Genomic DNA, 16,200 nt, shown 5'->3' on the forward strand with positions numbered 1-16,200 from the left:
GTGCGCTGGCAATTATGAGCTCACTTATTCTCTGAATGAGTTCTTCATCGGTAAGCTGACACTCTAGAACTCTGGTTCTGGCTCTGCTCATCAATAATCTCACCTTGTTTCAGCCTGTATTGCAGCAAAAGGAGTCTATGAATTTTGAAATACACATTCATTATCAGTTGCACTTCAAAGAATGACCACAATGTGTCAGGCTTTCTCTAATCTTCTTTAATGAGGCCAATACCATGCAGCCTTTTCCTTCCCTTGTCCTAAATACCACAGAATGTTTGCCGAGCTTTTCTAGCAGTGCCTGGTATATTATCATCCCCAGTGCCCCAGCAACATAATATTTTGTTTGATCAGTGAAAAAGTCTCACTCAAGTCAATGTCAGGCCAGTGTATCACTGGAAAGTGCCGTGCCATTTTCTGTTATTTAAAGAGTTATTTCTATTTTGCCGGCAAGAGGTTGTCAGCATGCAGTCCTCCCCTTGATTGTGTAACCTACTGAACCAGACAGAGGGACCCTTTAAAGGCTCCGGAAACCTTTGCAGATGTTTTGAATTAATTAGCTGATGGGAGTGTGGAACCATGAATCCGCGATATTGAACTTTGTCACGATATTCTAATTTCCTGAAATACTGAATTTTGGGTTTTCATTGGCTGTGAGCCATAATCATCAAAACGAAAAGTAATAAACACTTGAAATATATCACTCTGTGTGTGACAAAACTATACATAGGTTTCACTTTTTGAACTGAATCGCTGACATAAATTAACTTTTCGACGATACTCTAATTTATTGAGATGCACCTGTATATGATTAACAGCAGAGTATATTCAAGGTGGCTGTGGTTGGTTAACAGGGGGCAGGAAGAAGAGGTAAGGTTAACAAGCTTCAGTAGCGTCTGATCAGAAGCCACACCCAAGTGAAACAAAAGGAGCAGGCAGGCAGGCTTAGGGTTGAACATGACAGGCTGACCTGGCTTCAAGATCAACGTTCATCCTGGATATAAATGGAGAGAACTTTCTGCTTTTTGCAGTCATTATTCCATAAGTGTTGCTGCAGAAATAGGGTGAAGCACACGTGAATGTTTAAGAACCTGTGGTGACAGTTTCGCAGTTTAGTTTCTCAACACAACTGAGAATGTTCCGGACCCCGATACGGCTAAATTAAATTAGATTATACACTGATGAACAGGGACACTTGTGCCTTGTGTATAAGAGACCAGGGAAAGCTATGCTGAAAATAATGATGCGCTATAAACTTAGCAAATTTTATATATCATCAGTATATTTTTTTGGGATCATCATTTTTTTATTCGTCTTCCTAAAGTTTTTCTCGAAAATACCTGACCTGCCTTCAGGACCGACATACATGTTGGATACAAACGAAGACGACTTCCTCGGTTGTTCTGCCATCATCCGAGGTCATGTGACAGAGACCACAAAGGCTGGCTTTGATCGGCTCCTGGCTACGAGAAAGAAAAAACAGATGTTCACAGAGACCTTCTACCTGAATGCCACACAGGACTGTTCTGCCTATGTGGAAGGTAGGGGATACCTCACCAACACACTGAGCCAGGAAGAGAAAGAGTTTCCCATTGCTTATTCCATGGTGATCCATGAGAAGATCGAGATGTTTGAGAGACTGCTCCGTGCCCTGTATGCTCCCCAGAACGTGTACTGCGTACATATAGATCAGAAATGTTCCGAGGACTACAAGAACGCAGTTAGGTCCATAGTGTCCTGTCTACCAAACGTGTTTGTGGCGAGCAGACTGGAGAGCGTGGTGTATGCATCGTGGTCACGCGTCCAAGCGGACCTGAACTGCATGGAGGACCTGCTGAAGTCACCTGTCCAGTGGATGTATCTGCTGAACACCTGTGGGACTGACTTCCCTATTAAAACAAACGCGGAGATAGTTCAGAGCCTGAAATGGCTGAACGGCAGGAACAGCATGGAGTCCGAGGAGACACCGGAGCACAAGAAAGGCCGCTGGCAGTATCATCACAATGTCACCCATGACTCGGTTATCAGGACCGATATCAGGAAGACCCCTCCTCCAATCAGCACACCCATGTTCTCAGGCAATGCGTACTTCGTAGTCACACGTGAATTTGTAAGGCATGTGTTTGAAAGTCAGGAGGTACAGAATCTTCTGGAATGGGAAGAAGACACCTACAGCCCCGATGAACACCTGTGGGCCACTTTGAACCGAATGCCAGCTATGCCTGGATCCAATCCCCCCAACATAAAATTCCAGTACTCAGACATGACAGCCATAGCCCGCTTGGTGAAGTGGAGTTACCTGGAAGGGGATGTGAGTAAAGGGGCCCCGTACCCCCCCTGTACTGGAAGCCACCGCAGAGCAGTGTGCATCTTTGGTGCTGGTGACTTACGCTGGTTGCTGCATCAGCAGCATCTTCTAGCAAACAAGTTTGACCCTCAGGTCGATGATGTTGCCCTCAAGTGCCTGGAGATACACCTTCGTTACAAGGCTCTCTATGGAAAATCAATGTAAATTAGCCTTTAAGGACAAGCATAGAAGGGGATGTTTCTCTGTATTAAGGAGGGTGAGTGTACAGTATAATAATGCCTGAACATTGGCATCTGTAAGGACTGTAAAACTTTTTTTTTGTTCACATATCATACATGTTTTAATTTAAAAATAAGTAGTGGATCAGAAATTGTGTTTCTTGTCATGTATGTTCTTGCAATAGTGTAACTTTAAATTTTGCCCATGACGTTGATTATGGCAAAAATCATAATCAGGATTATTTTGCTCTATTAAGATCATGATTATATAGGATAATTATTTATTGACTTGGAAATATGCATTTATTGAACGCTAAATATAATTAAACTGAGAAACAAATAAGTAATAAATAATTTTGTGAACTGAATTTATGACACTAGACAAAACGGAAGCATCCTTGTGAAACGAATTGTGGCAAAATAATAGGTTTGTCTTGATTATTTTGCTTTGATAATTGTAGGAAGGCACAATCATAACTGAAATTACATATTGATTAATTGCCCCGCTGAAACATAAAGGCTTTTGATTGTGGTGTGCAGTCCCGGGTGTGAGATGCTTGATTCAGTAAAGATTATCTCTTGAACTGTGTCCAAGTTTGAGTTTAATCACATGGTAACCAAGTCACTACCGAACAAAAATGAACGCACACGTAAGATCGTGTTCTCTTTTTTGTAGTTCAGTGCTTATTTTGTGTTTTACAGTAGTTGTAAAGGTTAAAAATTCTTCATCTACTACTATTATCTATTACTACTACTACTATACTATTCCCCACATGCTTGTATGCATGCCTGACAACGTCGGGCTCCTAATGAGACGACAGATGGTGTCCTGGGGGATCTCCTCCCAGATCTGGACCAGGGCATGAATCTGCTACTGGACAGTCTGAGGTGCAACCTGGCAGCGTCGGATGGACCGAAACATAATGTCGCAGAGGTGTTCTGTTGGGTTTAGGTCTAGCGAGCATGGGGGCCAGTCAATGGTATCAATGCCTTCATCCTCCAGGAAGTACCTGCATACTTTCGCCACAAGAGACTCGGCATTGTCGTGCACCAGAAGGAACCCAGGACCCACTGCACCAGCATAGGGCTTGACAGTGGGTCCAAGGGTTTCATCCTGATACCTAATGGCGGTCAAGGCGCATCCCTCCATGGATATGCTTCCCCAGACCATCACTGACTCACCCCCAAACCTTCATGCTGAACAAGGTTACAGGCATTCATCCATCCATCCATTTTCCAAACCGCTTATCCTACTGGGTCGCGGGGGGTCCGGAGCCTATCCCGGAAGCAATGAGCACGAGGCAGGGAACGACCCAGGATAGGGGGCCAGCCCATCGCAGGGCACACACACACACCATTCACTCACACATGCACACCTAGGGGCAATTTAACAACTCCAATTAGCCTCAGCATGTTTTTGGACTGTGGGGGGAAACCGGAGTACCCGGAGGAAACCCCACAACGACATGGGGAGAACATGCAAACTCCGTACACATGTGACCCAGGCGGAGACTCGAACCCGGGTCCTAGAGGTGTGAGGCAACAGTGCTAACCACTGCACCACCATGCCGCCCCAGGTTATAGGCAGCCAGTGTTAATTTTAACGAAAAATTTTCGTCATCATTATCGTCAACGACCTTTATTTTCAGAGTAAAACGAGATGATAACTATATAAAAATTATTTTTCGATGCCTAAGACTATGATGAAGTGTTTTGACACTTTCGTCAACAAATAAAAACTAAACGAAAATGTTTGCCAGAGACAAGATACAATCAGAACTAATGTAGTTCACATACAGCGGTATTCAACTGGAATTTAAAGAGGTCCAGTTGGAGAAAATTTCTTGAAGCAAAGATCTGGAAAATCATAATGTCTAACTATTTAGTTTGATATATATATATTTAAGTAGCCTATTAGTTGTATCAACATTGCATGTAATCAATACCTGACTGCCAGATCAAATTTATTCAGCGCAATTCAAAACCTTTTTGACAATATTTATTGTCACGTGACGTATAGAGCTGAGTCACTGCTGATATGTATGTTTTATTATTTACTAGTTTTAAAAGAACATATTAAAAGTAGGGCTGCATTTCAAAATAAAATGTGAAAACTGTGCATGTTTAAATAAAGTACTTAACTTAAGCCGTAAAACCAAGCTAATACAGTCGTGTTTATATTTTAGTGATCATGGATTTAAGTATTGGTTTCGATAATCCCACACGGAATAAAATTAAGGTCTCGTTTTAATATAAATACATACAAACTATTATCACTTTGATTGCTATTAGAGTAGGATATTCGCCGCGCAAAGTGACGTCGGAATGATGTCTTTTATATGTCGTTTTTGGACGTTCAGTTTTGGTCCACTGAAGGGGTTGTTTTGTGGACGTCTTTTCAACGTCAAACTTGGACTCGTTTTAGACATCGTTTTTATGCTGCTTCTATAGGCTCTGTAGTCCCATGTTTTCAGACAGTGGAGGACATGTTTTCTATGGGCCACCAGGTAATTTTTCAGTAGCTTTGCTTACACCTTTGTATGCGTCTCCAGTTATCTGTGGCTGAGACAATCAAATGAAGTTATTGGAAAATGATCTGGAACAGTAACCCACCTTCTGAAATGGGACTAGATCATATTCCAAAAACTTAATTTGACTGTCTCAGATAATTGGAGACGCATACAAAGTTGAAATGCATTTCCAGTTCAAACAACCTGTTGAGCCAAAAAGCTACAGGAAAATTAACTGATAGAGAAAACATGGTTCTCCGCCCTCTGGAAACATGGTTAACAGTTATACACATAGGTTTAGAAATAAATCACAACTCAATACCCACATTTAAACCTTTATTTAAAAAATGACAATACTAATAATAATAAAACAAACAGGGCTGCTGGTTGTCGTCAAAAACATTGTGAAGCGAAGTCTGTATAACACACCTAATACACTTTGAGACCCCTGACCTTTAGTCCAAGCCAGACACAGTTCAACACCATTGGTAATAAAGCAAGATATCAGGGAACAAAGTCTTAAGTGAAAAGGCCATAATGTGATAAATATCCGTTTTTTTTTAGAGAAAACTCTATTTTATAAAAATCAGTGACTGCTATGAAAAAACTAAAAATGCAAAAACTCTTCTATTTTGCTTGGTTACTTATGGTTATAGTTAGGGCAGGGTGGGGGTTAAGGTTGTCATAGTTAGCGTTAGCATTTTTCCCATAGATGTGAATAAGCAGGCCCCATAAGGATAGGTATACCCTACATGTGCGTGTGTGTGTGTGTGTGAGAGAGAGAGAGAGAGAGAGTGTGAGAGACACGCGCAGAGTGACAGTTGTCATCTGAACAGAGAACTTGGAACTTCAGCATCATCATCATGACAGCCGTTGAAAGACATTCTAGAGATCCTACACCTTAATACTGCTACAGGCTGCTCCGCACTAATCAGTTTTCACATGGTTTTCAGAACGAACATGGGGGAAAATCAGTTCTGGTTCAAAGTCCTGTAGGCTAGGACTAATAATAGGAATAATCTGTAATTATTTACAGATTGGTCAACATGAAACTTGGGCTGACCTTGTATAGCTCGATAAACCTTTGTTCCTTCCAAAGGCTTTTTGCCCCTTTTCCCGTCCCCTTCATATTAAACTTTGCCATCAGGCCCTTAGTGAAGAGCCACAAAAAACTAATTTCAATAAATTAACGTGAAGGATATATGTAGGCATAAAATTACACATGTAATAAACCCTTTATACTAGTTGATCAGTGAGTGGTCCTCCTTGTATCCCTCTACTGATCTCCTTGTCAAGCACAGCTGGTCTATAATCTCACAATGCATCTGGTTGTGAACTTGTCAGAATAGGTCAAAACTAAGTGAAAATACGTGCTCAGAAAGAAGGCAAATGAGAACATGCAATCTGGTCCATACCCAGACAGAAGAAAATTGTTGTAGATAGCTGTCCAACACTTTGTGGACACAGTCCTTGGTGTTCCGCCCACTGATTTTTGAAATTTGCCATATTTGTACTTCTTGGAATAAGTTCCCAGAGGAATGTCTTGATGCATACTCAATCATCCAGGTAAGGAAATCCCAAAAAGTTGATTCTGTTCATCTGCACGTAGTGTGTTCAGTGGGAGAAACGTGTCATCACTCATCCAAGTGACTTCTGCAGTCTCAGACTTCTACAGACTTCAGTCTCAGACTGGACATAGCGTCTCAGTGGGAGAAACCTTTCGTCAGATGAACAGAATCAAATTTTTGGGATTCCCAGAGGAATTTAACAGTGTTCCAGTGCACTGTATCGTTTTAATACTCGGCTACCTATTACTTTTAGACCTGTAAAACCTATACCAGGGTATTGAAGTCCTGTGCATCAGAGAGCTGTTGCTCCTGCAATTCAAACTCCTCCATGGTGTCAATCCTCTCAATATGGACAGCTGAAGAGGCAGGCTGCATTTCCTTCAGGCGTTGAGGAATGTCTACCATTAAAGTCAGTACCTTTTTGGTACACTGAAATAACCATATTCGTTGATGATTACAATGGTTTACCTCTAATTAGAATAGCAGGGTTAGCTAGGTCACAAGTGTTTTTGTAATCAGATCCAGTGTTTGTTATTAGTCCAGTAGTGTTGCAGGAAGAACCATAAAAATTCAAACAAATGTCAGACATGATGAAAACCAAGCCGCGGCTATAATCGAAAAGCAGTTTCTGTGGACAGAGAGAACATTGCAGTAAAAGAGAAGATGGTACCATTTAAAGTCTCTCTCTAGCTCAGTGTCCAGTCATCTCACACTGCTAATAGATCAATACTTACCATGCCAAGGTAATGGGAAAGACCATCTCCCACTCTCAGTCACTGCATCTGCACCACAGAAAATCTGTTTTAGAAGTTACCAAACGATGAAACTTTCAACAGATTTATTAGAAGAGAAATAATAAATCTGCAATATAACGATTAGTGAGCAAAACTCACTGAATTGCAAAGAGCTATGCAGCCAGACCGATGCTGATTATCACCTGAATAGCAAAATAATCCTATTTGGCCGTAGTGTGAACGCAGCCGACAATTCAGCATGCAAAGGTCTGTCATATGGGGGGCTGGATCTGGCCAGGGGTCCGGAGACATCATTACTGAATCGGTCATCACATCTAGAGGCATCACTGTGGCATGACCGGTCTTGTCCAGCCCTGACTGTACAAGATACAAGATATTTGTCACATACGGTTATACAAAGTAATACCGCAGTGATATGACTGCGTGCCTCGAACCTTCCTAGTGCCGTGACCCGTCATGTCTGGACCTGATGCTGAATCCCCTGCTGGACCTATTGTCATTTACATTTAATCACTTGGCCACACCTTCATAACTGACAACATGCCATGTTAACACTGGAACAGTCTAACTCCATTTAAAAACATGTATCTCTCCGATTTTGTATCCTCTACGAGAGTTTGTGTTGTATTATGTTCAAATGTTTAATAAAAAAAAATTAAATGTATCACTCATTCATAAAGTCTGTCATGCCCGGCTCGTCCGCTCCTCCTGTGTACCACGCCCCCTGCTTACCCACGTGTGTTTCCCGGATCGTACCCAGCTGTGTCCGTTTGCTTTCAATCAGTCCTGTGTATTTAAGTCCTGGTCTCCCTGGTTTCCCTTGTCCGTCATTGATGTTTGTAAGCGTGAGCTGTTTCCCGGTCCCTGTCTCCGTAAATAAACTCCCGAATTCCCCGTATTCTGGCTTCCTGCTTCCTGCTTGTCTGCTTACCCGCACGATCGCCCGTCTGCTGCACCCCGATCGTGACAAAGACGAAAGCTCTGCAACTATCCTGACTGGTGAAGAGTGTGTCGTTTCCACAACACAGTGTGGCAGTGAGCGGTCAGTAATGCAAGGACATGCCTACGCCACCTGGGGAATTTCACCCCAGGAAATATTACTTCAAATTAAGAGCAACAAGAAGTTTGTTTACTGAATGGAGCTGGAGACCTGTTTCTATACAGTGAACAATTTATTGGAAAGATAAAACAAAGGAGCAAAATGAAGCGCTGTAGCACCAACAACCCAACAAAAATAAAAATAAAAAAACCAACGTCCAACCTTTGGCCACTGACTGATAAAACCCAACAAGGAGCAGTCGTCCGGTGAGGTTTGATCAAGAGGGGGAATGGAGTCCACAACACACACACAAATGTACTGAATACACAAAAGTGTGAACACCACATACCAAGGCAGCCATTGATATACACAAAATGAAAAATAAAGAAAATACACCCATCTAGCCGAGAATCTGCGAGATATGGTACTGAAATCTCTAAAAAGGAAAAACCATCAATAAGTAACAGAATACACGCTGTCACTCTACAGCAGTCCCAAAGAGAAAGGGCGGCCCAAAGGCTGTGAATAAGCCCCAATCTAAGGAATGAAGCAACTCCAGAAAGCAGGGAAACGGGAGGCGATCCAGGGCTCCCAGCGCATCGCCAATGTCACACCTAGGAAAAGGAGCTTCAAGCCACAGTTGTTGGGCGACGTTAAATCAACCAAGGACAAGTCAAAATAGACGGAAAAGGAAAAAAAAAACAAATGTAGGCAAAACGGCAGCGACAGGGCAGGCTCAAACTATTTTGTATTGCCTGAAACAAAACAAACAGTAAATCACTCAAAAAGAAAAAGCAATTTGGTTTAAAGAAAAGGGAGTCTGGCACACCGGCTTGAAGAGGCATACACTGAAGCAGACGACCAATTGAAATCATAATCCTGGCAACAACCATAACTAGAATTGAAACACCTTAAGTAAACAATTAACAAGCACCTATGGCCCAGCCACCGGAATCACACATGCAGAGCGCACTTGTTCTCCCTCCAGAAATACTGCAATATAAAATGTTACGGTTAGCCATTCAAACCCAGCAGAGAATTAGCGCGAATAAAACAGCAAAACCTACCGCCAAGGCACACAATAAGTGTGAAACAGCCAGCATGCCACCATACCAAGCCACCGCAATCCGGAAAGGGAGTTATCGGATCGGGAAACGCCAATGATGGCACCAGACAAGCGGTGTCCTACCCTCGTAGTCCGCCGTACTACCTCTCCACTTCCACTGGGCAGCAAGCCAAGGGGCCTAGGACCTGTAGGTAACAAACCCACCCGATCACCAGGAGGTTCTACCGTGGACACCAACACCGCGGAGGCTTGGTCTACCTGTGATGCTGGAATAGATATGGGATCTTCAGGCAACCAAACGCACAAATCGTAAGATGGCCCACTCGAAAATGACAATGCAGGTTCCTGGGTACTACTGACTAATGGGTCAAGTGACACTCGCCTCTGCACTCAAGCCTTCAACATAGAGCGGTAAACACGCCTTACCATCTCGAGGTTCTCTACTGGTATATACTGTATATAGTAGTATATACTGAACCACCTTCTCTAGGAGCCCTAACAACCTGGTACACTACAGGGCTCCAGAAATCTTGAATTTTGTGTCTACCTCTCGCACTGTAGTCATGAGCATAGACTAACTGACCCTCAGTCAATAGGGAATCACGCACATGTCGATCATGTTGGGCTTTACGCCAATTGGCTGCTACCCGTAATTGCTCTCTGGCACCTTCAAAAGCAACACGCAACTTAGCTTGGTGTTCTACCACCCATTCTTGCACACCACCTCCTTCCGGCTCCGCAACACTGCCCAACAAGAACTCAACAGGCAGCCGGGGTTCCTGACCAAACATCAGATAATTTGGGGCTCGCCAGTTGCTTGATGTGGAGTAGTGTTATAACTAAAAAGCAACTCGGGAAGGCAAGACACCCAATCCCTTTTTTTGGGAAACTGGCAGGGTACGCAACAAATTGTGAATGGTGCGATTAAAACGTTGCCCGTTACCAGCTGGATGGTACGGGGTTGTACGAGACTTCTCAACCTTATAAAGATTACAAAGCTGTTTAATCAGGGTGCTTTCAAGACTCCGGCCCTGGTCCAAATGTAGACGGCCTGGGACCCCAAACTTGTAGAGCCACTCTGCAACCAGCACTTCGGCAACCTTAGAAGCCCACTGATCTCTTGTCGGAACTGCCAAAGTGTACTTACTAAAAACGTCTGTCAAAACAGGAACGTTTTCCACTCCATTTCTGGCAGCAGTGTCCTATCCGCTTGCCTTTTTATAACCGCAAAGTTTCTAAAATACATGCCCTTACCGGAAATAATCAACAAGTTCTATCTCATAATTCCACACTGCTACAATCGCTTTCCTCCTGGGGTCCCCAGACCCGTTGAAAGGAATGACTTACTTAGAGGTTCTGGAGGACCCTATATATGCACGTAAACTTGTGTCAGAAAGTTCATCAAACTCAGATACGCACAAAATGTTTTCGTTCATTGTGTGGTTGAACTTGGCGCAGCTGTAGACTACTTTTCTACTGGTTGCACGAAGGTACACAGGTCACGGCGCACAGCGATCAAAGGGTTGTAGTTCGGCACCTGAATAATGGTGGCTGTACTTTGTTTTGTAGGAGTATTTGGTTTACATATGAGGCTGTATTAAGATTTTTGTGGAGATCATTTAAGTTCTTTTGGTTAATACCTTACACAGTCTTGTTTTCTATTTTAATTGTGCTGTGAAAGGATGTGTGTTTTGTAAATCACGATGTTTGAGAGGGGGCGGCATGGTGGTGCAGTGGTTAGCACTGTCGCCTCACACCTCTGGGACCCGGGTTCGAGTCTCCGCCTGGGTCACATGTGTGCGGAGTTTGCATGTTCTCCCCGTGTCGTCGTGGGGTTTCCTCCGGGTACTCCGGTTTCCCCCCACGGTCCAAAAACATGCTGAGGCTAATTGGAGTTGCTGAATTGCCCGTAGGTGTGCATGTGTGAGTGAATGGTGTGTGAGTGTGCCCTGCGATGGGCTGGCCCCCCATCCTGGGTTGTTCCCTGCCTCGTGCCCATTGATTCCGGGATAGGCTCCGGACCCCCCGCGACCCAATAGGATAAGCGGTTTGGAAAATGGATGGATGGATGTTTGAGAGATATATGTATATATATATAATTCTTCCCCCAAACCATTTATAAAATGGTTTCATCAGTGGTTTACATAGTTTTTTTGCCGTCGAAGTGTTAGTTTAAATTATTCTTTTTGAGTTAAGTATACCGACTGTACACATATTGGACAGTGATGGGGAATGTACTGAATTATTGTTTACATCACTGTCAGAATGACATAGCAGTTGATCCAGTTCTCTTTGGCTTTTTGCCACTGTCAATACTCTCAAAGTGTAAGCACAGGCGTTAATCCAAATTAGTTTAGTTTTACTGTTTATTTGACTGGGGCTTGTACAAGGGAAAAGAGGATGAGATTACAACACGGACCTGGTTTAGGTGGTTTAGCTCCTAAAAGTGAAGGACACCTCACTCAACGTCCAATATGTAGAGTACACACCAGCTGACAAAGACAAAACTGGTTCAGGAACACCCAGCTTTGCAATACTCAACACTCCATCGCACAACGGTGCCATAAAGAGCAGATATGTTCTCTTGAACAAGCGACGTTGAACTATGGACTATAGTTGTAAGACATACAAAACAGTGGACCTATAGGAACACAACACCAAAGGAGCTTGCAGATAAGCTTTTCCTTTACAAAACAAGACTGGCAGTCCAGAACCTGCTGCAAAGCTGCCACGGAAAGAACAATGGGTTCACAGTTCACGTTACAATGACAAAGATACCTTACAGCACCTGAGAGACATAAAAACCTCCTACCTCCAGTAGGGGTCCTTAGGCAAGACCTCCTCACGCTATACTGTGCCTACCTCAAATATGAGAGACAAACATACGAATAGAGTCACGCCGGCTCAGACGTCGCCCGGATTAACAAGGTCTGCGCCAGATGTTGAGGAACCAGGACAATCTGACGATAAGTGGGCTACTGGAACAAGAACAAGACATGCATGGACAAGAGATGAGAACAAGGGACTGTTGGAATGCTACTATACAAGTAACCCCAGTGAAAGAGGTTACATGAAGCGGATGTGGGACCTATGGATTCTTCGACACCCCACATCAAGACTAACACCAAAACAACTAGTAGCTCAATGTTCCAACATCCGCAAGAAACAACTGCTATCACAACTAGAGATTGATGAGGTACAACACGAATGCTACGACAAGGGGGAGCCAGGACGACAGGTCAGGGGGGAGATATCATCATCATCATCCCCACATTCCGAGATTGGGTACCAAGCCCCAAGAACTACAAGCCCTAGTAGGCTGAATACAAGAGCAGCTGACCTGAGAAATAAGATAAGCTGGAAACCTGGACCCTCCGACACCGATTACCAAGAATGCGTGAAGTACCCTCAGAAGGTCTACTAGAAGATGTGAATGCAGCACTACGGACAATCCCTACTACAACCATCACTGACACCAACCAGCTGATCTACACCACAGCAACAGTGATCCTTGAGGTGCTTGGCTATAAGATGAACAACAGCCGCAAGGAGCAGTATCCCCCATGGAAGAGAAGGTTAGAGGCTAAAATCAAGGCAGCACGGAGGGAAGTTAGCCAGCTATCGGAATTACAGATATACATATAGAAGCCAGGAGAATAAACCGGACCTTCTCCACTGAACCATCCAAGGTGTACTCTCAGTGGCAGGGTAATAGCATGAAGATAGACCCACCAAGGCTGGAGACTGAGCAATACTGGAAGAGCATATGGGAGAAAGAGGCATCACATAACAACAATGCACAGTGGCTTGTGGAACCAAGAGCAGACCACAGCAACCTCCCTGAACAAGCCCCAGTAACCATCACATTGGCAGACATCCAAGAAAGAGTCTCAAACATGAAGAACTGGACAGCACCAGGTCCTGACATGATCCACGCCTACTGGCTAAAGAAGTTAACTGCACTCCATGAGCGCCTGGCAGCACAGATGAACCAGCTGCTAATGGATGGGACCCACCCGGAATGGCTGACCAAAGGTAGGACAGTCCTGATACCGAAGGACCCCCAGAAGGGACCGGTCCCATCCAACTACCGACCAATAACCTGCCTCTGCACAACATGGAAGCTCCTATCAGGCATCATAGCGGCTAAGATGAATAGGCACATGGATCAATACATGAACGGGACCCAGAAAGGAATTGGTAGAGATACCAGAGGAGCAAAACACCAGCTACTGGTAGATAGAGCAGTCACTCAAGACTGTAAGACCAGACATACCAACCTGAGCACCGCCTGGATTGATTACAAGAAAGCCTATGATTCAATGCCTCACACATGGATCCTAGAATGCTTGGAACTGTACAAGATCAACAGGACTCTAAGAGCCTTCATCAGGAATTCAATGGGGCTGTGGAAAACAACTCTAGAGGCCAACTTCAAGCCAATAGCACAGGTTACCATTAAGTGCGGGATTTACCAAGGAGATGCCCTGTCCCTGTTGCTGTTCTGTATAGGCCTTAACCCTCTCAGCCAGATCATCAACAAGACTGGCTACGGATACCGACTACGGAATGGGGCGAACATCAGCCACCTCCTCTACATGGATGACATCAAGCTGTATGCCAAGAGTGAACGAGACATCGATTCACTGATCCACACCACCAGGATCTACAGCAATGACATCGGAATGTCATTCGGGCTGGATAAGTGTAGTCGAATGGTAACAAAGAGGGGGAAAGTAGTCAGAACCGAGGGGATCGTACTGCCAGAGGGCAACATAGCAGACATTGAGGATAGCTACAAGTACCTTGGAATCCCGCAGGCAAACAGGAACCATGAAGAGGCCACAAGGAAAGCAGCAACAACCAAATACCTGCAACGAGTAAGGCAAGTCCTGAGAAGTCAGCTGAATGGGAGGAACAAGATCCGGGCAATCAATACCTACGCCCTACCAGTCATCAGATACCCCGCTGGCGTTATAAGCTGGCCAAAGGAGGAGATGGAAGCCACTGACATCAAGACAAGGAAGCTCCTCACAATGCATGGTGGGTTTCACCCCAAATCCAGCACACTGAGACTATACACTAAGCGGAAAGAAGGAGGCAGAGGACTAGTGAGCGTCAAAGCCACTATCCAGGATGAAACATCGAAGATCCATGATTACATCAGGAAGATGGCCCCGACTGATGACGTGCTCAGTGAATACCTCAGGCAACAGAAACCCAAGAAGGAAGAGGAGCAAGAACAGGAACCATCATGGAAAGATAAACCCCTGCACGGCATGTACCACCGGCAGATAGAGGAAGTGGCTGACATTGAAAAATCCTACCAGTGGCTGGACAAAGCTGGACTGAAAGACAGCACAGAGGCATTAATCATGGCAGCACAGGAACAAGCTCTAAGTACAAGATCAATAGAGGCTGGGGTCTACCACACCAGGCAGGACCCCAGGTGTAGGCTGTGCAAAGATGCCCCCGAGACGATCCAGCACATAACAGCAGGGTGCAAGATGCTAGCAGGCAAGGCGTACATGGAACGCCATAACCAAGTGGCTGGCATAGTGTACAGGAACATCTGCGGGGAGTATGGGCTGGAAGTCCCAGGGTCAAGATGGGAGACACCTCCAAAGGTGGCTGAGAATGATAAGGCTAAGATCCTGTGGGACTTCCAGATACAGACTGACAAACTGGTAATGGCTAACCAACCGGACATAGTAGTGGTGGACAAGCAGAGGAAGAAGGCCGTAGTGATAGACGTAGCAATCCCAAGCGATGGTAACATCAGGAAGAAGGAACATGAGAAGCTCGAGAAATACCAAGGGCTGAGAGAAGAGCTAGAAAAGATGTGGAAGGTGAAGGTAACAGTGGTCCCAGTGGTAATTGGAACACTCGGGGCAGTAACGCCCAAACTGGGAGAGTGGCTCCAACAGATTCCAGGAATGACATCTGAGATCTCTGTCCAGAAGAGCGCAATCCTAGGAACAGCTAAGATACTGCGCAGGACCCTCAAGCTCCCAGGCCTCTGGTAGAGGACCCGAGCTTGAAGGACAAAAGACCGCCCACAGGAGGGCGAGTGGGGATCTTTTATATATATATATATATATATATATATATATATATATAGCAGCTGGGGATTCAATAACTACAGAATGTATTATTCAAATTCTTGGAAGACAACATGCTAGTACAGAATTGCATTGGTCTTGCGACTCATGGTTGTAACACAACATGTGGGCCACATAATGCAGTGCTATAGAAATATCAGGAGCAGAATCCTCATGTTACGTATATCAAGTGCATATACCATTAGCTTCAGCTATGGGCATCTAAAGCAGTATTATGTAGAGTATGTGGAATGTGGAGCATATGGTTTCTCAGACCCGAAAACAATTGTTTATAATATTGCTCATCATCTTCAAATATATGCGTAATGTAGGTGAAAATCCCTTGACGATACTGCAGTCTGATAAGAGGCAGGAAGGACACAGCAGCAGGATTCGGCGCAAAACAGAATGGGAATTATTGGCAAAGAAACTGAACAGGAAAACAGGACTGCAGAGGATCAAACAACAAAGAAAACCATACAGGGACAACAACATTAATGTCTGGATTGAGGAGCACAGGACCAGGAGGCACTTATATACTATGGACTGATGGAGGGGCAAAATGAGAGGCAGCTGGAGAAATCCACAGAAGGGCAGGAACGGGAGGTCAAGGTAATATGAGAGATGTGACTTGTTAG

At 44.4% G+C, this 16,200-nt stretch overlaps 1 protein-coding gene and 1 long non-coding RNA gene across 12 annotated transcripts in view; one reads left to right on the plus strand and one right to left on the minus strand.

The window, feature by feature from the left end:
- Positions 1-16,200, plus strand: part of LOC125706287 (beta-1,3-galactosyl-O-glycosyl-glycoprotein beta-1,6-N-acetylglucosaminyltransferase 3-like) — a 91,426-nt gene that overhangs the window by 20,735 nt on the left and 54,491 nt on the right. Inside the window, exon 2 of one of the 10 annotated variants that reach the window (XM_048972925.1) lies at positions 2,135-3,107. The exons of 5 other annotated variants lie outside the window; for them this stretch is intronic. In XM_048972925.1, coding sequence (XP_048828882.1) covers positions 2,135-2,509 — 375 coding nt within the window. In that variant the 3' untranslated portion in view covers positions 2,510-3,107. Of the gene's footprint in view, positions 1-978; positions 1,811-2,134; positions 3,108-16,200 lie in introns of those variants that run through there. 4 more of the 10 variants (XM_048972919.1, XM_048972918.1, XM_048972920.1 and 1 more) reach the window with 4 other exon arrangements.
- On the minus strand, positions 6,097-8,274 carry LOC125706294 (uncharacterized). 2 transcript variants are annotated; one of them, XR_007381969.1, is made up of 4 exons: positions 8,089-8,274; positions 7,539-7,713; positions 7,336-7,383; positions 6,097-6,183 (listed from the first exon to the last, which is right to left on the minus strand). It is a non-coding gene; the product is annotated as an uncharacterized LOC125706294 (long non-coding RNA). The 2 variants fall into 2 exon arrangements; XR_007381968.1 differs by lacking the exon at positions 6,097-6,183 and having other exon boundaries at positions 7,076-7,383.

The sequence above is a fragment of the Brienomyrus brachyistius genome, chromosome 13 (assembly GCF_023856365.1).
Source record: "Brienomyrus brachyistius isolate T26 chromosome 13, BBRACH_0.4, whole genome shotgun sequence".
Lineage (NCBI taxonomy): Eukaryota > Metazoa > Chordata > Actinopteri > Osteoglossiformes > Mormyridae > Brienomyrus > Brienomyrus brachyistius.